Here is a 25,407-nt window from a genome sequence, read left to right as displayed (position 1 = left end):
GTTAAGTGAAGAATTTAGTCTCAACTTCTTATTTTTCTCATTACTTTTAATTTTTTCTTCATTTAAAAAAGATTCTTTCACTTTTTAACTTGTATTTTAGTTAAATAAAATGGTTAAATATTTGAAAAATTGGGTTTATTCTTACATCTCACCTAAATATATTAGTTATCTGTTATTTAGACACATGCATACATACATACATACTGGATTACTGGTTTTATCTCTTGGAAATGAAGAACCGTAGAATATGTTAGAGAACACATCTGATTTTTTCTTCCATATCTGATGCTTTTTATATTAGATTTATGAGGTGTCTAAAAAAAGAATTGTTTTTTATAATTAATAAAAATCAAGAGGCAGTATAATTCATCATGAATATCCTTTTTATTAGAACAGATATTCAACATACATCAAATAAGAGTTTTGTGTTCACTAATCTTCTACAAATAAGGATGTCTCTAGTTATTGTGTGGGGAATAGGCTCACATTTTCTGGTTTCAAATAGATGTCCATGTGTAACTTGCCATCTGGTCATTGTGTAAATAAAGCATTGAGAAAAGGTATCTGATCATAACATTCTAGTTCATAAGTGAATTGTTTGTCTCTATGAACTGAGTTTAATTTCTCATGAAACTGTTGATTGTAATTGTTATCACCAAGAAATAAGGTTGAACAAGCCATCAGCATATCGTACATTGATATTAAGTTTTCAGCCAACCTATTGATGAAATTATGTTCTAACTCATTTATGAAGATGTCACGAAAAAAGAGGACACAACAGATTACTTATTCTCAGGCCATAATTTTGTTGAAAAAATTGATATTAAACTGAAAATATGAGTTACTGACACATAGTTTAATTAAGTGCACAAGTTCACCTCATACAATAGGCAGGGTAAAATTCCATCTAAGCTTTTTATGTCAAAGGACACCATACATTTTTATTTGTTAATTTAATAACAAACTGTTTACAGTTTTTTTTACAGTATATATTTTTAAATCCATTATCGTTGCTAGTCTGCTAACTAAATAATTGGCCAAAGGATAGGTCTGGCTATTGTTGCAAGTAACAATCGGCCTGAAAGGTTAACCCTCTTCCTGCAGTTTGGGAAGAGAATAAAACTTGTGGGAGGAATAATATCAAAAGAGACATGTTTTAACTTTCTTGACTTCAGCTTAGAGTTTTGTTGAAATTTGTTTGATTGGATTGTATTTCAGTTTGGAATTTGAAATAAGGAATAACAATTTATTGACATAATCATTGTGCTGGATTTTGTTTAAAATTACAGTTTTTCCACCTTTGTTATCTTCATTTATAATAAGGTCTTTATTGTTCTGCAAGGTTTTTTGAACATCATATTCTGATTTAGTTCCACAATTCCCAGATGGCAAGTTATGCACAGAAGTTTGTGGGAAACCAGAAAGTGTAAGTCTATTCTCCAACAATAAATCTAGACATCCTTATTCAGACAATTGGCATATACAAAACTTATTTTCATATGTTAAATGTTTTTTACAACAAAAAATAGGGCATTCATTCTGAAGTAAACCACCTCAAAAATGTTGCTGTTTCTTAAGGATTTAATCCAAACTTAATAATTAATTTGTTCATTAAAACTTAAAAGATTAATAAGAAAGTGAACCAAATAACTGCAGATAGATTAATTGATGGTGGCGCTCATTTAATGATACTCTACAACCCCTTGATATCAAACTTAAATCAGCTTATAAGCCAGTGAACAATCTTCAAACTAAAATTCACATAGGGAGGGACAAGATAGAAAGCCATTAGAAATAAGGTATTTGTGACAATTATTGTTTTTCTAATGGGGCTTATGTTGGTCAAACAAAATCTATTTCAATGAAAGGAACATGAGAACAATGAAAAGAACATGTTATCGGAAAGAAGTTAAAAAAGATCAACTTTAGCATTACACATTCTCACAATGAACCACAAAATTCTTCCATCTTCACAACACAAGATAATCAATAGAAATATATAAGGGGTTGGTCAAATTGACTGACCCCATAACCACCATAATAAAGTACCCTTTTTCTTTCTAGAATGACTGCAACTTATACCATGAAACTACAATTGTTATCCTAAATTGCTTAAAGCTTGTAACAATATATATCTGTTTATACTTGATTTTATTATTTTATTGCCTTTTGAAGTGTGTGTAACTAATAATCCCACCAAATAAGTTGTAAATCACTTGGCAAATGTGTAGCTTACATTACTGTATCGAATTACATAATACATGAGCTCTTTGTGGGCATACCTCATGAATAATTTCTTTTTTTCATTATCTTACCTTACCTAACAGGTTTCAGATTTTTACATTTTAGTTATTTTTAAAACAGTAAGTAAAGAATACATAAGAAAAACAAGAAATATAGTACTTACCTGGGTCATTGTGTTTTTTGCTCTCAGCTGCCGATGAAATTTAAGCCTACTTTATTATAACAATGATACTGCTGCACTAAATAATTTTTATTTGATTAAATAATGCATATAAGAACAAAGAATAACTCATACAAAGCAGATAATGTCCTATAACTATAATAATTTATCTGACTTTCTAACTATGCAATAAGAACCTTTGAAAATTCATCGTAACTTGTCACTGTGAATATAATGAGAAAAAGTTTCAAACTGAAGGCAAAATAGACAATTCTCTGTGCAGAAAACAACATAATATATGTCATTTCATATATTGAAACTTTGGCTTTTTGTTGGTTATAAACAATATAATATAAAAATCAGAGACAACTATTAGAAATTTGTGGAAGGATGTAACAGGTGGTCATGGCACGTGGGTTTGATTTTCTAGTGTTTGGCTCCATTAGCAAATAAAATTGAAGGCTATAAAAATTTTCTTTGCCTTAGTAATATCTATAATATAATTAGTAACTTACATTAAATTTCATACTTTTCAGGGGGGTGGTAAATAAATTGGAGAAGAGGGAAGACCTAGAAAACAAATGTCACAGTTCTCATACTTGGAGAGATTGAAAATGATTTTAAATATTTCCTCATAAAATCAAGAACTTAAAATTTGTATGATATTAGAATTTCATTTATTAACTACATTTTAATGACAAGTTTATTTGGATACATTGATAATAAAGTAGTAAGTACTTAATTAAATTGTGAATGTAACTCTTTAAGAAATTGTGACATACACACTTTGACCTACCTGTAGCAAGTGGGTTAATAGGTCAAGAAAATATTATGAGCAGAAGAATATGAAATGTTATCTACAGTGTGTCGTAGTGATGAGTCATTATAATTTAGTTTTTGTAATAGTTTAGTCAATTTAAAAGAAAAAAAAGAATTATATGTTAGAATATTTCACAAACACAGTAAATAATAAATACTTTTGATACTTGTAAGAGAACAAACTTAGTTATACTTAATATTAAATGTTTTTATGTTGAAGAAGGCTTATTTATATCTTGTTAATGAACATTATTTTGAATCATCAGCATCAGTTCTTTCCAGACTTCAAGTGGTCTGCAGGGCAGCTATGAGGGCTCTCCACTGCATTTGGTCATCTGCCCATTATTCAACATCTATTTTGTCCAGGTCTTTATTTGTCATCTCTCTCTCTCTGTTTTTCAATACCAAGTATCTATTGGTCTTTCTTTAATGTTCTTCCAATTGGCCTCCATATCACTGCTTGTCTTGACAGTTTATTTTCCTTCATTCTTAGAATGTGTCAATAGTATCTCCATCTGTACAATTTGAGCTTTTCTATAATTGATTGTTTCCACCTCTCTCTCTCTCTCTCTCTCTGTCTTAATGTCTTTTCACTTGTATGATCAAAATATCTAATCTTCATTACCTTTCTAAAGTAGTTACTCTCAAACTTCTTAATCTAGACTCAATTTCCTCTAATTCTTTCCATTTCTCACAGCCATATAACAAAACCAATTGAATCAAGCTATTGATCAATTTAAGCTTCACCTTAATAGATAAACCTCCATTATTTCATATTCAATTCAATTTTCTAAAATCAACTCCTTTTCCCAATCTTGTTCTTACTTCTTTGTATATGTGTCTGTCAACACTAATACAACCAAGGTATGTTAAAGTTTCCACACCCTCAATTACCTTTTTACTCACAATGACCTGATCCAAATAACTTGTTTTTAACCTCATCACATTTGTTTAAATCAACCTTCTGAGCATCATGTGCCAGAGTTTTGGTCATTTTAGCCATTGTTTGTGTGTCATGACTCAATAAACGTACATCATCAGCATATTTTAAATCTTTCAAAGAGTGTTATTTAACTATTCAATACCACCATTTGTTTGATCAACTTTCCTCATAACCCAGTCCATAACAGTATTGAATAAGAAAGGTGATATAATATCACCCTGCCTAATTTTAGTTTTAACTTCAAACCATTCTGTATTCCCTTGATTGACCCTCACACAACTTTCAAATCCTTCATATAGCATTTTTCACATTAATTATCTTTTTGGGGAATCCATAACATCAAAGTGTACTCCATATTGATTAACTGTGCAGAATCAAACACCTTTTTAAAATCAATAATATTCAACACTAGGGGTTTTTGCTATTCCTCACATTGCTCAATAGTGTTTCTCAGAATAAAGATCTGATCAACACATTCTCTACCAGCTCTGAAATCTATCTGTTGCTCTCTCAAGAAAGCATCTGTAGTATCTTTCATTCTTTTCATCAAAATCATACTCAAAACTTTTTGTGGGACAGAAAATAATATAATTTCCCTCCATTTACTGCATGACAGCAAATTTCCTTTCTTAGGTAATTTAACAATGATTTCTTTTTCCAGTCAGTGGGACAGCTCTCCGATTCCCAAAGAAGTTTAATTAGATCATGAAGTCTTGCTAATCCAATCTCTTCACCCAATGCTTTCAACATTTCTGCATTTGTCCTTTATAATTTTATTTCCATGCTCATTCTTAATTACATCACAGATATTTACTTTATTATCTCCTGGTTGTTAGACTAACTTAAAGAACATTCTCTTATCTCCTCTGTTAGCTGCTTCCTCTGCTTCTTATGATATCTAGTACTTGAAACCTGTTTTTTTTAAATATAACTGAAATTCAGCTTTTATTTCTAAATACTTAGCTTAACAGAATTAAAAGATATAGATATATTTTTTTTTTTGTATAGTTTTGTTTTATCTTTGCAACAACCAAATAGTAATAAGTATTTCCTATGTCTACACCTCTAAAATGACCTGACATCATGCAGGAAAGAACATTGCCTGTAAGATATGGCTACTTGGGCTACAATTAAACCATTAGGGCTTTTCCATATTTCTTTATGAATTTTTCATTATGAAAACAATATACCACCAATAACCAAACTATTTCTTTCATAGCATTTGATGAATCCGAGGCAACTATCATTCTGTGCCCATTTCCAAACTTATCAAGAGCAACCCCAGGATCAACACCGACCTTAGCATTCATGTCTCCCATTAATAATTTAATATCTTATTCTGGAATTGCATTAAGTACATTTTGCAATTAAAGATAGAAATGGTCTTTTACTACTTGATCTTGAGTCTTTAGTTGGTGTATAACAAACTAAAAGACTGAGTTTCTATATTTTGATTTTTTAAAACGTACAGTAAGTAGTCTCTCTGATATAGGTTTCCATGTTAACAAACTTGATGTTGCTCCCCTGAAGCAGAACAAAGCCATTCCATGTGAAAGTATATCATTTTGACCTGAAAACAAGCTGATTTATCTTCCGTATTCAGTATATCTACATTCAGAAACTCCCAGAATATCCAAATCATATCTGTTCATTTCTTTCACATATTCAGCTCCTTTTCCAGTATCACAAAGAGTCTGAATGTTCCAGACACTAAAATTAGTACCATGCTAGGAATAATAAAGGCTTTGACTCCCCTTTTTATATGCACTTTATTTTGAAGTTTACTGTTGATTCATTATTAATTTTATCTTATTTGTTTTTTTTCAAGACTGAAATCTGAAAGTACAAAAAATAAAAGGAATAGTTTAATTTTTAGGATATAATATTTTCCATTACAATCCTGAAAGTTGTTATTGTCTGTTTTTATGTTTAGTGGAGATGGTAGCCACCAGTCAGCTAATGGAGATGATCGCACACCGGTAGCCATGGCTCGAGCTGTCACTATCCATGCAGACACAAACAGAGTGATGTATTTTGCTTGATAAAGAGGCTTACATAGAACCTGATAGATGCTTTTTACACAGTAAGAGGTACACACTATGTTTACCAGAAAGAATAATCAATCTGTAAAAATGATATTTAAGGCAAGTTATCTTTTGGAAATAACAAATCGGAACATTCTCTGCTTTTTCAAAATGATGCCTGATCAAACAAAACATTCAGTGTGTCTTCTGTGGTTTTTTTTCTTTCTTGGTTTTTATCATATGGACATTTTTAAAGGTTTCTCAGGACCAGAAAACAAAATTCTTTTTATAACAGAGAAATATTTGTGAGGGTGTTAAACTTTAACTATCCATGTGTTTTTAGAGGAAAGCTGTAAATAGAGTACAGTACACTGGGCTACTAGTTTAGCAGCTAGAAGTTATTGAATGTGATCTTCCAATATGTGAGGACTCTTTAAGACGCCAGAATGATCTGAAGTTGGTTACCTGTATATCATTATATAACAGAATATAACATGCAATAGCATTGTTACATGTTCTACTCAACTAAACATACCTGTTAATGCCATGGAAGAGTTGCATTATCAGTCATATTACTGAACTCCAAAAAAGAAACTAAGCATACATCTGTTAAATCAAAAAATGGATCATGAATATATATTTTTAAATGATACTATTTTTTCCTGCAATCATTATAGAGTATTTTAATTTTTAACACTTGTGAATGCTATTGCATGTAAGAAAATGTCAGTCATTTGATATTTTTTCTTGCTGTTGTGCTTCATATATTTGTTTGCCTCTCCTAACACTGAAACCTTTATATATAAAGTTGCAGAAGACATAAATTACATCTTTATCCCTCTTTGTTAACATTTTTCCTTTTGCATTACAATACAGTCAATGTAATAGACACTACTTATCCTTTGTAATATGGTATATATGGTTTAGGCTGCATATATATATAGTTTGTGTGTATTTGAAAATATGTGTATAAATTTGCAGCTTACTTTATCTCTGTATTTTGTTATTCTATTATATATATGGTAATTTTTGTCTTTGTCTTTTTTTTTCTCTATTTTATTTTCCTAAGTTATTGTGTCTTTAAATAACAACTGAGTTGGGCAGACATGTTCAGATTTTGAAGAACTTGCAACTGAATGGTTGTAATTTAAAGCATGTACTGATTTAGTAAGTTTTAACTGTTCCTTAAACACACTTTTTCCAGTATTCAATTCTTTTTTTGTATATGCGCATTACAAAATTATGTAAAAATGGATCATGTTGAATGAACTTTTTAAATTGAATTTTTAAAGGTCAAATTATATTTATGGCCATGTTCTAGTTAAAACAAATACAGTACCTGTATGCATTACTTTTAAGGAGTTTTAAAGTATATATATTAGAAGTATGCTTGAGGTAAAACTGTTCTTTTATATATGATTTCAGATTATGTATGGTAATAAAGTTTCGTATAAAAATTGCAAATAAAACTTCATTTTGTATTCACATACAATTTTTTTTCCCATACAAAAGTCCCCTTATTTTGTTTTTTGACTGACCATACATAAACCTAGTTAAAAGATAAGTTAAATATTTGCCTCTTTTTGTGTTGTGGTATTGTCAAAGCTAATAGAAAGAAGTTGTAGGGCATACTAGGAATACTAGTATTTTTGTATTCAGTTTCAAAGAGATCCCTCTTCAGAATTTCATTAGAGTACTACAGGTGTTATTTGAAGTGTTTTATTTAATAAACACAATAATAATTTACCAAGAACACACATCCATTGAGGATATCCATAGATATCAAAACTTCCCCTCAAGATGCAATAAGCTTTGTTTCCCTAAAAAAATTAAACTCTATTTACTAGAAAATTATGTATTTGAAGGAACCCTTTTCTTTCTTGCTTTGTGTCTGCCTTAGTTGTAAAACATAATGTACTTAAGTAACACATTAAATATTACTTATATCGGTAAATATATTTCATTGCTGAAATCACATATAAGCATAAAATTTAAATGTGTCTAAAGCTGTTTTGTAATTAACCAGTAATTATCATAAAAACAAATAACAAGTTAACCCTATGTGCACAGGTGGGCATCAAAATGTTAATGCCTCAACCTTTTATAGAGTTACATTCAAAGTTTTATTAAGCAACTTTACTATCAACATATGTCAATAATCTTTGAAGAAAAATGTATTTTATAATTCAAATTTTAATTTCAAAGGGAAATATTTGAATAACTTGTTACGTATTGGGAATTTGAAATAATCCAAGGCTGTATTAAATAATTAAACTTTTAATAGTTGAACTGTACCCTGGAGTTAGAGTTTAGAAATATGCCAATATTTTATTTAATTTATGCCATTTGCCAACAAGATTGATTCACACCATTTTTGTTTTGACACAAATATATTTTAATATATACACCTGGAAAAAAGTTAAGCACCCCCGTGTTTTTTCAAGTGATTCAGATTCGACGTTCTTGTGACTGATTATAGATTACCATTCAATCTAAACGTGTTTATCAAATGAAATTATGCATTATTGGGCACAAGAAAACAAGATTATCACCGTAAAATAACAATTTTTAATTTACATATCATGACATCAAAATATGGACAGTTTTCACGCTTAAAATTATCTTTAATAAGTATTGTCAGTGAAAGCTCAAACACGTTATTGAATTGTCAAATCACATTACAAAATGTCAATCATGACCCACACATTGATAATTAGTCATCGAAAAGTCAATATCGGGTATATCCACCGTTTGCCTGGATGACTGCTGCAACCCTGCGCCGCATACTGCCAGTTAGACGTCTGATTTGTTGAAGGCATTGAAGTGATTTGAAAGATAACAAGCAATACACAAAAAAGCAAAAAACATACTAAATAAAGGGTTATAATCCTTTTGAAATAATAAAAGTCTGTAAAAAATGTAATATATAAGCCCTCATCATACACAACATTTAACAGTGCTATCTCATTAATTACACTCACCTAGTCTACTCATGTCGAACCTATGCCTGTTCAAAGGATTAGTACCGAATAGCATAGTATATGCTTCACTAAAAGATGGAATAAAAAAAAACAGTTTTAGGGAGTTAAAAGCGAATATATGTAATATTTCTCATGTTTCTAAAAAATGTCTTTAAATTTTATCAATACTGATAAACATATTACTGAACATACATAAAAAATGAACTATTTTCAAATTTGTAGTTAAGAAGTAACTTTCTGAGGATTTATAAAAATAAGAATTCTTAACTTTTTTAGTTTTTTAATTAAATATTAATTTCTACAAGTTTGTACATGAAACTAACTTCTTAAGATCTGAAATTTTCCTGTACCTTAACTTTAAATTTCTACTATCCCAATTTATAAAAAATAACTCCCCTTTTTTAAGCCCTTAAGTATTAAATAATTGAATGTGGGTTTGAATATGTTCACTTTTATGTCAATTCATGGTTTATGGATTTTTTCTAAGCAATCACTCTTTTCATATGAGCATGCATAAATTCTATTTATTTACTTTTTTTTTAATAAGAGATATCTCTTAATGAAAAAAAACAAAAAATAAAACAAGCAGAGACAGCACCAGCACCACAAGTTGGGTGGGGGGGACTCATTATCCTTCAGATTTTAGCATGCTACACTAGATTGGGCAAATGTTGGGTTTCAAAAAGTACTTGGAAAGGATCAGAAGGTTTTGACCATTCTAGCATATTTAGCAATAACAAGGGAATAACAAGTCCCTTTAAAAGTGGTTTGATGAATAATGTTCTTTCAAGCACTGTTTAACTAAATAAATAATTATTTAGTGTAGTAGTACCATTAGTATAAAAAGTATGGTTGACTTCCAGCATACAAGAAATAAAGATCTCATAAAATGATAGTGCATATGTGAACATGTCTTCCTGTTATACACATTGCCTTTGCTCTATGTATGTAGGATTAATTTTTCTTTGGGGGGCAAGAAAAAATTTGGGTGGGCAAATGCCTCCCCTTGCCCCTGTAGATCCACCACTGAAAGCAAGCTTTATCCAAGTTTCATTAACAAAAAACTGTTATAATTTTTTATTGCACTTTTGGCTACAATGAAATATAAAACACTGTATTGCTTGAAAATCTTAGATGACCAGCTGAATTACGATTTTTAATGAAGTACTGTATCTATCTTCAATGGAATGTTATCAACTTATACGTATAGTACACAATTACTTGTTAGTTCATATCACATACACATACCTATGGCAAGTCTGCAGTTCCTCTAAGCTGGCTTTTCTGGAGCGTACTCGCTACAAAAAAATTAAAGAACTTATGAAACAATTATTTATATCAACCACAAATTTTAAATTCTTCAAAACTTATTTAATGTTTTCACTTGACAATCATTGAAAGTAACCAAATATGTTTGTAACTGGGTGACATAGAGACTCACATTATTCTACAAATAGTTACTTATAATGTTAGAAATTATACAGAAAACAATTTCCGAGTTCTCAAAAATTATTAAACTTGAACCTGTCAAATAGTTACTTATAATGTTAGAAATTATATAGAAAACAATTTCTGAGTTTTCAAAAATTATTAAACTTGAACCTGTCATATGCATTGTTTTAAAATTGGTAATCATTTAGTTCTTTTAAGAATTCAGAGTTTCTTTTCCTAACTGATGAGATACTATGCTATTTCTTCAACAGCTAACAACTTAAACTTTCTTCTGACAACAAAGAACAAAGTCAAATTAAAGGACAAGCAAATGTGAGATAAAAAAAGACAGATCCTTTTATTTTTATATACAAAAATATTTTTAAAATATGAATAACTGAAAGTTAAGTTTAGGAGTTGAATTTTAAATACAAAAAGGGTATTTGTGTGCAACCAAACTTGCCTCACATCGAGCCACCAACCCTGTCTCCTGCAATCGTGCCCAAATACTCTGAAGCCGGCCACCATGTTCTGGGTGGTAGTAATTGTCACCGCAAATACACTGGTGTTTCAACATAAGACTGTCATAGACCAAGCCTAACCAAACAAAGGTTGTTAAATGTATTAAACATATATAAAGTTTAATTACCTAATTAATCTACAAAAAACTTAGATAAGGAAAATATTTGTATATGGAATGTAATTGCTATATTAACATTAAAGAAAATGTTAAAACATAAAAAAATACAAAAAATAAATATTATGATAACAAATTCAGCAGTGCCGGCCTTAGGAAGTGAAAGGATAAAGCATAAAGGTAATTAGATCACAGCCCTCTAATAAGTAGTGCATGTAATAGTAAGATGTTAGGAGGTCTTGTCCTACCAAAGAAGTTTTATTTTAATTAAAACTCAAATTAGGTGTTTAAATGCTATTTGAAAGGATTAAATAAGTATAATAGCAAACTAAGCAACAATTGATTGAGATATATAGTGTGAGGCTCCAAGGATATCACTTGTGTTATTTGTACTTCAAGTCAAGCATTGAAAGAATATATGTAAACGCTTGAACCAAGTAGTACCTTCACCTTTTCATGGTCCATGTGCATATCATAATGGTTGAAACATTACAGTATTAAATAATTTCTTCTTTTTTCTTGAAATTTCTGAAATGAAGTTTTAAATCATAATAGGATGTTTATGTAGTTATTTTAAATTTAGAAATAAATGATAAGATCTCCTGTAATGAGAAAAATTAACATTCTCCAATCACTTTGAAGATATAAATAACTTATTTTGGGTAAAAGCTGCTTTCAAAACTATGATAGATTTGACCTACATTTAATTAAATAAAAAAGCCCCTGGAATAATTTTTCTATCTATTGCAAAAAACAATTTTAATACTATCCCAATACAAAATTGCATTTCAGCCAGAGGAAGTTAAAGTGAAAAACGGATTAAATTTGAATTGTATGTGTTTTGAAAGGGCATATAAAAAAAGGGACTATTAAGTATCAGTTCAGTGAACCTGATTTTCTGTTACAAAATGCTTTATGCGTAACTCAATTGAACATGTGAAATGATGGGTAAGCTTTTTTGATACAAAAATCATATTCTTCAAAAAAAACTTAGAGGAAAATATCTGTAGCAAAAATTAAGATTTAAATAAAAATATAAAACTATTTTTAAGAAAACTGTATCATCTGACATTTAACTAATGAAATGAAACAACAAAAAGTAAACTAACCTGTAGTGAAAGCATGATGCACTGACACTGGACCTTCTTGAGAATTTCCTATTGGGCTTAAAGTAACCAGTGGACTAGACAGGGCACGTGAAAGAGGTCTCACAACATGGTGCCGTGGAGTGAAAGCTGATCCTAAGTGATTATAAGGAAATTGAGAGAACATACCTAAACACACAATGTAAAGAACCATAACAAGTCAGGCTGTATTTGTAAGATGAAGAAAAAAAGATGAATTATACTTTACTAGTAGGTAAATTAGATATGATCACTACTAAACAGGCATTTATAGCAATCCAAAATGATGCATAGAATATACTCCAGTTGTGATCAATTGATGCAGAATAACAAAGAAACTGAGGAAATATACTGATGCCAACATGTTCCATATGGTATATGTTATTTGGAAAGTCAAGTTAACACTTTAAAATTCTTTATTTAAAAAATATTAGAGCCCATGACATTGTGGAGCTTCAAGCATTTGCTTCATTTTTTAGCACAGGCTTTTGCACAGGGTAGATACCACACTAAGCTTCATTACAAAAACACAACAAGTGGTATAATGTAAAGACAATCAGAACTTAATGGCTTGTAAACCCACAAGTCCATTGCTTGTAGAAAAAAGCAATCTGAATTCTCTGTTAAAGAGCTTTTGGATGTGGCAGATACATACTCAAGTTTTCATTCCATTTTTTTGTATTACCACACATGAGGAACTGAAATATATAAGCATCTAACATTTATCATACTAATACTGTGTGAACTGTTACTGCCCATCTCCTTTAACAGTATGTAAACACCTTCAACTAAATTAGTGACTTCTAGAACTTATTAACCTTATGAACATTTCAAAAACAATACTTTGCATTGATAATGTTTATTGTATTAGAAGCATTAGATAAATATTGTCAAAAGCTTACAGAAAAGCAAGTTAGTTCAAACAAAGTCTAAAAATTTACATGATTTATCAATAAAAATCAGTAAGCTGAATTTTAAAAAATTCAATCATTTAACAAGAAAACTTGTAGAAAACAAAGAAATAAACCATAAATTTATCCATCTCTGAGCTCAGATACAAAAGAGCAAATGGTATGCAGTAAATTAATACACAAACAATTAGCAAAAATCTTTTAAAGTTTGAAGGTTGGGTAAATCATTAAAAATAAGTAATTATATCATCACAAAACTGCCTGCACATATCCACTATCTTGACAATTGTTTATAAACATTACAAAATAATCTGACAGACTACTTGGTTATTATCAACCACTTTTGAAAAAATTAAGAATTATAAACTAATACAAAATGTTGGTGTTTAATACATTAGATTAAAGATGTACAGTACATAAATAAATAGTGTTTGCCTTCACTAATCTGAAGGGATGACTTTGCCATAATATCCCGCTGTTGTTGAAGGAATGCTTCACGATCACGTTGCTGCTTTGCAAGCTCACTATCTCGTTCAACTTCTTTTTCTCTGTGTTCAGTGAGGTCAATAATTTCTGGTGTGGAAATTGCATTTGAAATTGGAGGAGCATCTTTCATCTCCTGGGCAACAGCAGCTTCTGTCTCTTCCTCAACATTTTCTACCTGGTTCTTGCTGCTAGCTCTGGTTAGCACTGTTTGACGGATGTGCTATAAAAAAGCAAGTACAAAAATAACTCTGTGATTGTCTTGCATTTTATATTAAAACTAGCATCACAAAAAATTTGTGCCATATGTTTTAACTGAATGTTTATGATGAAAAGGTGTCTCGTAAAAGATGATTATTTCCATTATACCTCATCTGCATGGTCACCAATCCTATTAAGATTTAAACTTTCCAAATCTGTTACTACAGACTGCGTGTGTTAAAGAAAATTAGGAAACTAACCACAAAAATTTTGATCTTTAAAATGAATCTTTTCCAGGAATTAGACAACAATAAGCCATATAATCAGTTGCAATTTCTTTCTGTGATAACATACCCAAAAAACTGCATAAGATTCATCACAAAACACAAAGCAAACAGATTAATGTTTGTTACCAGTTGCGCATTATTGCATAAGGCCAGAAAATATTTAAAACTAAGCAATAAAGTATATTAAAAACAGGAACCAATCTCATTTATTTTCAAAATATCTAAATTATAAGAATGTTTGACTAATTTAGAACATTAAATTACGTAAAAACATGATATAAGTAATTTGAAATATAATTGTTTCCTCACAATACATACATTTAGCTACCATTAGAAAACAATACACTGCAAGTCCAATATTCTACCAAAATAACCAATCTGCATACGCTTCATGACTTTACTCACATGCTTTTCTAAGGTTACAACCACAAGTATATACAAAATTATTTCAGTTTTTGCTCAATCATAACATCTTAGATGGAGTTTTAATTATGCTCACATGTACCTGTTTCAGCAAGTTATGTAGTTGTTGTTCATGTAGGTGCTTTTCTTTTGAAAGCTGGTCATTCTGCTGAGGAGATAATATGATTCCTTGAGGCTGCAAGATGGGGTGTCCCAGAGGAAGTGGGGCTGATTGTGTTCGGCCTAGAGGTCTGAGTATGTTCCTGCCAATAAATATGATCATGCTATGAAATACTGTACATAACTACAAAATATAAGTTAAGAGTAAAGAAGATCTGAGTATAAAAAACTCATGACAGATAGTAAAGTTTTATCAAATTATTCAAAATATATATTTTTGCCAGTTTTTTAAAATAATTCAATACAAACTTACTAGCTTCATTAAAAAGTGTATAAAGTAAGACCAACACACACACATCACTGAAGATCAATTACTGTTTTGTCACTGCTACAAAGCACCAAGTCATGCACCCATCGTAAAGTTGCTAAATTATTTGTTATGAGAAAAATGGTTATTCATCTGATAATGTAATATAATCTGACTCCAACAGAAAACAAGAATGAGTATTAAAAACAGTTGTAGTACAAGGAAGAATCAGTTTTTTAAGGGTTTTGTTAAAAATACTGATTTGTACTGGCATCTTAGGAACTGTGATTGAAAAATTAATTCTCATAAAGAATCATCATACATCAAAATTGCTACCATGGTATATAAGTGTGGATTTTCAAATAAAACAGGCTTCCCCTAAGATTGACAAGACAGGTCTGCTTAACCAAATATGCATGGAGTCAGTCTGTTGGACCAACCCTGTATTGGAGTACAAATATAGGCTACAATTTTGAATTTACTAAGTGTACCTACACAAAATGTAGCAAGTTTTTACTAAAATGTATAAGTCTGTTGCACACAAAAATCGAATGTGTTACAAAAGTATTTGTACTCAAGATATGTCTATGAATTGACAAAATCAGTCAGACTCAGACTTTGACAAGTCAAGGTGCAAGAATAAAACTACTTCTGTCTACCATACAGTTTGAATAACTTATAGAACCTCCAAAATGTGATCAATATTTATTTTTCAGTGTCCCCATATAGTGTATATCTGGTATTTCTTCTCCCCTACCATGAATTATTACTAAATCAGCAATGTAGGGTAAAATGAATAGTTAATAAATCAGAAATAAAATATATAATAGCAGATTGTTAGATGTTAGAGATTGTGGAATGTGCACTTTGAACTCCGTCTGTGCACATAGGGTTAACTATAGGGGATTCATCAAGATGTCTACTGTGAAATAATTTATATTCTCTGACTAACTGAATTTGTGAGAATGAAAGAAAACTCAGTACAAGTGTACAATTAAGATAAACAATCTTTATTTAAAATACACAGTGAAAATGTTTACTTTAGTTGTCATAATGGACAGTTAGTTATGTTTACTGGAGTATTAGCTACAGAGATACACTAACTCAGTGATCTCTAGTTTCAGAATACACCTCCCAAGATCATATTCCTGACTGAATAAACCTCATGTTAACCCCTTAAGTTGTTAACATCAGAACATACCCAGAGAAACTTAAGCTACTAGCATGACTTCATTACCAATGAACAACAAAAGAGGTCATTACCTCAACTGGTCACATGAACAACAATAGAAAGGATAACTTCACATACTATGAATGACCTTGCAACTCTTTCCAGAAGACAAAAGGTGCTACTCTCAGTGAATGGCACAGAACAATATGTATCAGGAGCAAAAGGAACTTAACAATTTTCTTGACCAATGTATTATATGGAAAATGCACATTACTGTACAAATAACAAATGTTGAGAAAGCTTATATATTAATACAAGGAGGTAGGAAACACATAATATACTTATATACTTCATTTCTCCTACCCCCCTTTACTTCAGGTTTGTCCTTGAGCCAATATTAATCTTAACTATAAATCCATTAAAGTTTACAAAGCATGATGGTCAAGGAATGACAACTTTTTCTTGCCCCGTAAAAAACATTTACATGCAACACAGACAACAAAACCCTTTGATAATGAAACTCAGTAGTTACATAAAAACATTCTATAATTATGAAATATTACAAATGAGGAATAATAAGAATAAAATGCAAGCATTTGGCATACAGTTCTAAAAAACATTTCAACACAGATCAATCCATACTGTTAATTAGCTCCACAAAAAAACTATTTAACAAAAGAATCAATATTTAAATAAATAATACTTTAACATAGAAAAATTTTTCAGTCAAAATCACTAAAGTTCCTTTTGTTATGAACTAGGTCAACCTCTCTTTAATACTAATACAACATACGCTAATAGTTACATCACATGAACTCACAAAGAAACTATCATTTCATACATCACTTATAAATATAACACATTGCAATCATAAACAGAAAGATATATAAACCTGTAAACAAAAATAATTAATATTTTAACTAGTTTACAGAAAGCAATACTGTTAACTAGATTCTGCAATTTAAGTGAATAGAAACTGAAAATGCTTTACAACTCAAAAGTATACTTTAACATAAACAAATACAGAAAAAATATACCACACATTTACACAAGCAAATAAAAAATAATACAAAAATAAAAGGAATGAAAACAGAATGTGGTTTACATCACAAATTAAAGTACAATTAAAGTAATCATAACTGAAACCATTTCACATAAAAAGTGACTGCAATTTAAGTTACATATGCAAAATACCCTGAAACACTTATAAACTTAACCTATAAAGATAAACCTTTTCACAAATAGCATGTAAAATCATTACAGACTGAGAGTTAATTTTAATCATCAAATAAAATGCAATCCTTAATCACTGTATATATAAACTACCTACCTTTTAAACATATCTAAAACCTTTTGAATGCATTGTGTAGCTATGTGCTTAACTTCAAACAAACAAACAAAGCATACATATGAAAATATTAAGTAATAAAACCAGCGACCTAAAAACATAATACAGAATCCAACTTAGATATTTACAATATGTCGAAAATATATATATCTACACATACACCACAAAAAGATTAACTTTACAGAAGAAAATAAATCAAACAAATTCACCAAATAAATTACAAGTAAGAAACAAAATAAAAAAGAGGGAAAATAAAGAGATACATGTATTCAATCTCAGGTGGGTGCTCTCATCTTATTTTACTTTAACCTAATCAGGGTGCTAAAGGGTTTGGCCAAATCTGTGCATAACTACCATACCTCTTACTCTAATTGCAATGGGAGACTTAGGTGTCTCTGCAGCCAATACTCTTCTCAGTTAGACAAAGTCTATGCCTCACCCACTTTGCTTCTTGTTCTTAACAATTGTTTGGAGATGGTGATCTGATCTCAAAATGTCTCATTTATTATTATCATTGGGGATATGATTGGGAGCTCTATCCTCAGCTGTTTTTGAAGTAGATCACAAAATCTATTCAGTGGTGGTGGTTTTGTGGCAGCTGACATTAAGATACTTTCATTCACCACTAAAACCCTAGCCACAAGTGAAGTAACTGTTGCTGGTTGAAGAATCCTTCTTGGCATTCAGTCAACCCATGGGAAGACCTTTGCTCTAGAAAAATCTTTTTAGATTTTTAATATATACACTGTATATATATAGTGGTCATGCTGAAAGTGTATGCATATTTGGCACTTGTGACATTTCATGGTGTATCCTTTGATGGGGTATCTTACTGGCTGGAACCTTCATTCCATTGGTAGTTCTGTTGTCTCTTTCTTCATGGTCACTGGAATCTCTTATGGAGTGAAAACCAAAAGTTGAGTCACTTTGGGGTTTGTTTTGACTGGAGAAACAGGTAGTGATGGTGTTGAATCTGTGGTGGCAGGGTTCACAATTGGCAGCCTGAACTGGTCAGATTGAATGGTAGCTATTTGTCCTCTGAAGACTTAAGGACTGGCCCATAAATGGTGTTTATGTTTTCTGATGCATCACCCAATGACTCATTTTTATCTATAGGTTCTACCAGTCTGAGAGCTAGGCTGGTTTTAGGTGTTTTGAGGTCCAGGTCTTCAAAATCACTGAATAAGAAGTCCTGTGCATAGTGATGTCTGTAGACTTACCATTCTGCAGCAGTTCAGGCACACAAGTGAAATATATACAACTGGCTATTTGTGAAAACGAGATATTCAAAAGGTTTAAGAGTTTGATCTTAAATAGAAAAAGTCAGGATTGAAAACTTAAGGTCAAACAAATTCTGATTAGTCAGAATTTTAGCTGAGTGTGTGTGTTTTCACTCTCTATATCACCTGTAGAATATTTATCCCTAACACCCATAGATGGTTATGTTCACTTGGCATCATTGGACCTCCGCTTGACCAATACATATAGCTCTGCTGCCCATTGCTAGCATTCCCATGACAACAGCTAATACAGCTTACTCTCTGACCCAATCCCATTCTTTCCACTACTGTCTGGTTATTATAAAAATAGAGCTCCAGGTCTTAGTATAAAATAAACAAGGCTACATAAAACTCATGCAAGTACATAAACTTGACTGACAAAGCAGTAAGCCAATACAAATGCACAAACAGTGCACCAAACTGAGTTAGATCGTACCTGATATACTTTTGGGAACCAGGGGTTTAAAGGTAAGGAATACAACAAGAAAATTACCCAATTAAAAAAAACAAAAACTATGACTTTTTGTGATTCTACAATAAAATGACAATTTTCCAAGATATTCTAGGACTCAATTTTATTAAAGTAATTTTTCAGGACTTTCCAGATTTTCAAGCACATGTACAAGCCCAGTCTTTTTTATGTCTTAGTGCTAGTTTAAGTTAATGCAGTATCTACTCTGTTTTTATCCTAATAACATGAGAAATGTCTAAAAAAGTAATGTATATTTTAAAACATAATGTAAACTGTAGTAAAATACAGTAATCTTTAAAAAAGTGTACTTTTCCACAGAAATATGTAGATGAACAATATAAATATATACAAAGTTTTGCTTTATAATAGCATCCAAAAAATCTGCTCTAATCAACAGAAATAATAATTCAGCAACACACCTTGATATACAAAAATATGAAAACTCTGACCATACATGCTTCATTACCAAGCCAGTCATTACAAAAAATCTAAAATACCAGGTGTTTCTTTTTACTTCTAAAGGATTTAGTATCTTCAACCTGAATGGTAGTTTATGCAACAAATCGACTAAATGGCCTGGTTAGAGACTACTCCTAAGGTACAGGATAGCTATCCTTAATTTGGAATTACTGATCAGGTGGATGGCAATAACTCAGAAACACCTATTTACTATGTGGCTACTCTTAAAACCATCTTGTAGGATTGACTGTCATAGTTAAAATGCCTCCACAGCTAAAAGTCTAGTATTCAGAATATAGTGTATTATATCTTGATTAAATTTTCTTATCCACAGTCCAATGCATTATCCACTAGCTAGGACATGTTTGGCTCTACTTCTAAAAGATTTTCTAAAAAAAAACTAAGCTACAAGAATACAGTAAAATAAAATCCAATAATATGAACATTGACTGAGAGAAGGTTTTAAAACAATATGAAATTACATATGCTTGTCATTTTAGTTTATTAAACACCCCAGGATAATGACATACCTGTGTAAGCGAGCTTGAGCCACCTGAGCATCTGTGATCACATTTCCAGTCATATACATTCCAGGAAGGATGGAGGGAGCACCACAAATCTGAGGAACTTGACCTGAGTTTCTGGCTTGTTCCAAAGTTTTTATGTGTTGTTGTATGTAACTAGGACTTGTTAGTGGAGTGAACTCACCATCAATCACTAAAATCAAAATCACCACATTAGAAACTACTGAATTTGATATTTACAGCTGTTTTTCTTATAAAAGTGATAAAAATATTTTGTGGTAAAATTAGTAAAAAACTAATAGAATTGCTTTACTTCTAACATTATAAAAGAATTTAAAAAGACTATTTACTTTTTGTGAATAAAGCAGAGGATAAATGTACAATCAAATTGACTTTGTAAGTGTAGATCATCAACCACATTTATATAATCACTATAAAACTAGGGGCAACATGATGTTAAAATAAGTTAACATAGCAGACATAAATTGAAATATTTCTGAAGGCTTTAAGTTTAATAAAACTGATTGACAAAATTTAACCTTTTTCTCTCATTAAAGATGTAAGCACATTTACAAACTGATACCAAATCTGTTTTTGGTTTTCTTCTAGCATATCTCGTTGTTAAAATATGAGTGGTGTTAATTTCAGCATAATTTAGGTAATAATCACACATTAGGCTAGTTAACGTTACAACTTTATTAATTTTTCAGTATAATTCCCATAAATGTTATACACACCATACACTTGGTTAAATTTGTACAGTACACACTAATGAAAAAGGAAATGTACAGCAACTTAGATTATAATTGAGGCAATAACCTTTCAAATTTGATCAGTCTCATCATGAAAACTTGATGTGCTTGACGAAAACCAAAAACATATTTGGAATTAGCGTCTCAAGAGCTATCTAACCCACCTATAATTATATCTGATGAAAATGACTTGTTGGCCAATGTAATTTTTTTTTGTGTGAGATAACATTTAGCATAAGACAGAACTAGAATAGTTGTTATTATTTTTATTCGTTAAATTATAAGAATGACAAAAATTACCATTCCTTCCAAGATTTGGCATGTTATAGATGATGAACCACTAATGAAAAGCATGTGATGAACATGTGAAGTGAATATTTTAATTAAACATAGAAAAATATATGCACATAATTCTCCCATTTATTGTTCTACAACCATAATGTTGAGGTTCATTCTTTTCTTCATTGCAAACCTATAGGCACCCCTCTTGGATATTTAACCACAGTAATTAACCATTAAACTTTTGGAAATCCTTTCTGAAACCATTGCCTGTTCTCTAGAAAAGGGAAATTTATAGCACAGAAACAAAAGTGAATAAAAATTAATTGGAACAGTTAGATTAAGAAATCAATAAGAGAGCCTGGAATAATAATAAAAAAAACTAAATTAAATTTATATTCTCATTTCCTGAATTAGTTAGGGTAGTTAGAGAGTTTTGTGCAGTTTATTTTGGAACTTTCATTCAATAAAGAATTATTGTTAAATTTTCAACCTGTTTAGTTCTTCTGAAATTCTCAAGTGGTCAGCATGTTCATCTCACGTAATTTTCATTTATGTACAGTGTAAACAAGCATGCTGATGTTTTCTCCCACTGCTTTCTTTTACCTTATTACTTTTCCATGACATTCTTGTATTTGACTTTATAATGTACAGTAATGTCTTAATATTTCTGCTTTTTTCTTTTTAAAGTAAGTCAATAAGGAATTTGACTGGCAAATTTAATGATTAGATAAAGTTTTCTGTTATATTGTATTCAAATCAGTGAGGCATCATTTAACACTTTGTGATTATGATTGATAATATATATATATATATTAGTGTTAGTGAATAGTGTTAGTTTAATGATAGCATTTGGCAACAAGGTTCAATATTAACAATTGGCATCAAAATTTAATATTAAAACTAAATACTAACATTTAGAATTCACTATAATTAAGGTTAATTTAGTACTTGACTGGATAATTCTTGTACTCTTTTAGTGTTCAATATGAATGTTAAATTCACCATACTATGAAAAACAGCACTGTACCTGGCAAGGAGGGGTAAAAAGGAAGAGAGGAGTGTAGCATATGTGATGTTAGAGGTACACCCAGTCTTGCTGCCGCCATGGCTCGAACCTGGGCTTCAGACATTCCCTTACCTTCCTTTAAACAAAAATACATATTTACTTTCATTTTTAGAGTTCAGACTTAAAACAATTTCTAAAGTACATGTATCACTAAAACTTGAAACAAGTTTAAGTTACATATACTTTTTGATCTCAGTATTAAAACCATACTTGATTTTATAATTTTTATTAGCTTAGTAACATTAAAAACACATTTACTTGGTGATCAGTTTTGAATAATAATTAGTCACATATTTTAAGATATCTTGAACAAAGATTACAGAATAAATTTTCATATCTTTTTTCAGAACCTTTTAAGTTATTTGTTACACTAAAGAATTATTTATTATTTTTGTTTTGTAAACCACTTTGTTTTCTTTAAATTAAAATTATAATGCTAAATGAAAATTCTGTGCATATGGTGGAATAAAAACTGTTGTTGAGACTAACAGATGATTATCATAAAGGACAAATGTTCTAGTTAGCCTACTTGTAACATTTCTTCCTTCATCACTATATTTTGCTTTTAAATATTATCAGTGGTTGTCTAATAAATATGAAAGTCTGGTTTCCTAACACATCATATTAATATTTTGTAAACTGTTTTTTTTTTTCTTAGACAAGGTTTAAAAGATATTTTATTGGTTGATAGGCCTTCATGCGGTGTAATTGTTGGATGTATAAAAATACAGTCATGATCAGTCTTCTAGAATACTGAAAATGCTCATCCCTAAACCTACAATAAAATAACATTTAATAAAAGTAGGCTAGATAAGTAACATTGTAAACAAGCTTAGTAATAACTGACTTGACAAAAATGATTTTGTAAGTTTTGTTTGAGGTTTTGAAATGTCTTTTAGTCACACAGTAATGCTATGTTTATATAGGAATGTCAAGAATATGCAGCATTGATGCTACTAATTTGAGCTTGTAAATTACTGAGACAGACAAGTTGTTTAAAATACTTTTATTACACTTTCAGGAGAAGCTGATTGTATATATAATTCCAGATTCAAGGTTTCGTAGCCAAGGTCTCTTTGATTCATAAAGAATAGTTATTTTCAGTAACTAGTGAGAGTTTAAATGTATCTGCCAAAACTGAATATTCTTTATGAATTCAAAGAAACTTTGGCTACACAAAAACCTGAATTCAGAATTAAATAGATAGTGTAGTACAGGTGAACTTCTTCTGAAAGTGTAATGAAAAATTTAACAACTACTAAACATTTGTCAAAGTTTAAAATACTAAAGAATGAATGTGGAGCACAATCTATCATTTGATTTACGAACTTGTATTGAGATATACTGGAATTTCCCTTATCAGTAGCTATGGACAAGGGCAAATTGAAGGAATAAGACTAGACTTCATATATATTTCAAAACACCATTCATGTAATATAGGTTCCACCACTATATGAGTCTTATTCTTTTGATTTGCCCTTGTCTAGGTTACTGATGAGGAGTGGAATTCTCTGAAACAGGTATAACTCAGCATTAGTGGTAAATCAAATGATATATTGGGCTTCACATTTATTTTTTAATAATTTCAGAAACTGTCTTAACTTGATGTGTACCATATCTTTATTTTAATTTAATAACTAAACTATGCTTAGTATCAGTATGAAACTATAACTGTGAAACCAAGTTTGAAAACCCAGAAAAAGTGGAATTTCAGTCCATTGTTATGTTAAGCTTGGGCTACTTTATATAAATGAGGCCTTTTCATTCATTTATTTCTCAACAAACCTGTCAAAAGCTTACTATATGACAATGTGATAAAACTACTGACTTACTGTATTTGCTAGAATAAGGTGACACAAATAATACATGCAAAGTTGACAACAGCAGCACACTTGGTGTAAGTCTCCAATTATTAACAACATTTACAACTGCTACCATAATACCAACTATTTAAAAGTAGCAATAGCTATATGAAATAGTGCTATATGCAGTGGTAATAAATACTGAATACGCACTCATGATTTCAGCTAAGTATAAGAAGCAGTAGAAAGAGCCACCACCATCATCTGAGTTGGAGAATCTACTATTGTAATTACCCACTGTTAAAAACTAGTTGAAATATAGTCGCGGAAATCCACGTAGAGACAGCAATCTCACGTAATGATGAACAATAGTGATTTAAGTAACAATATGCAACAGCAAAATTGGGATCCTTTTACACGCAGTTTTCAATTAATGCGCTAAGAAATACAAGAGTTGTAGTTTCCAACTAACGCACACGCTAGGAAAACACCAGCTTTTTTGATGGCGGAGAGTGAAGGACTTAGAAAAGTTTTACAGTACAACAAAATTAAAGAGGTCGAATTAAATTTAAACTATTTTCTCAGTTTTTTACAGAATTTCTGCGCGATCCCACACTGCAGTACATATCACTTGCAATAATTTTATAGCGGAGTCTTATAAGGATTTGCAGCTTGAACAAACTGTTAGCAGTAGATCTCCAGCCTTGTTTGCTTACTTTTTGAGATCCCTATTTGTGGATTTTAAATTCTAAATTTTAAATTACCTTGTATGTTGGCTTTTTCAATGCACAGAAATGGGCAAATATGTGTTTATATTAAGACACAACCATTATTAAGTGTATAAAATTTTACCAGTAGAAAAGCAGCCTTTTCAAATAAAACAAATACGTCTAATGCATCGTTTTAAATAAAGCTTTGTGTCTTTTAAAGTAATTATCTACTGAGCCAGGTGGCTTTACGCCTGAGGTTTTTTGTAAACACACCTATAACACACGTCCAGTATAAAAGTAGCTGCTCAGAACAACATTGCATCTATTATGTATTTATAACAATTAAATCAACTTTTAATGTTATGTTGCGTCAGCAAGGTCACGTGACTAGTGTCACGCCACCTATTTTCTAGAAATATATTGTTCCTTCGTGAATGCCCTAGCATTTACTAGATATATTTGATGAC

At 30.6% G+C, this 25,407-nt stretch overlaps 1 protein-coding gene across 9 annotated transcripts in view; it reads right to left on the bottom strand.

The window, feature by feature from the left end:
* Window positions 1–25,407, bottom strand: part of LOC106467902 (histone deacetylase 4-like) — a 107,432-nt gene that overhangs the window by 15,616 nt on the left and 66,409 nt on the right. For all 9 annotated transcript variants that reach the window (XM_022396113.1, XM_022396120.1, XM_013928288.2 and 6 more), the window contains 8 exons: window positions 22,390–22,504; window positions 20,335–20,521; window positions 14,751–14,910; window positions 13,710–13,980; window positions 12,349–12,480; window positions 11,066–11,199; window positions 10,420–10,469; window positions 9,172–9,239 (listed from right to left, as the gene is read on the bottom strand). In XM_022396113.1, the coding sequence (XP_022251821.1) occupies window positions 9,172–9,239; window positions 10,420–10,469; window positions 11,066–11,199; window positions 12,349–12,480; window positions 13,710–13,980; window positions 14,751–14,910; window positions 20,335–20,521; window positions 22,390–22,504 (1,117 nt within the window). The remainder of the gene's footprint in view (window positions 1–9,171; window positions 9,240–10,419; window positions 10,470–11,065; window positions 11,200–12,348; window positions 12,481–13,709; window positions 13,981–14,750; window positions 14,911–20,334; window positions 20,522–22,389; window positions 22,505–25,407) is intronic.

Source organism: Limulus polyphemus, unplaced genomic scaffold (genome assembly GCF_000517525.1).
Source record: "Limulus polyphemus unplaced genomic scaffold, Limulus_polyphemus-2.1.2 Scaffold2787, whole genome shotgun sequence".
Classification (NCBI taxonomy): domain Eukaryota; kingdom Metazoa; phylum Arthropoda; class Merostomata; order Xiphosura; family Limulidae; genus Limulus; species Limulus polyphemus.
The sequence above is the reverse complement of the archived record's forward strand: the minus strand, read 5'-3'. Positions and strand labels throughout refer to the sequence as shown.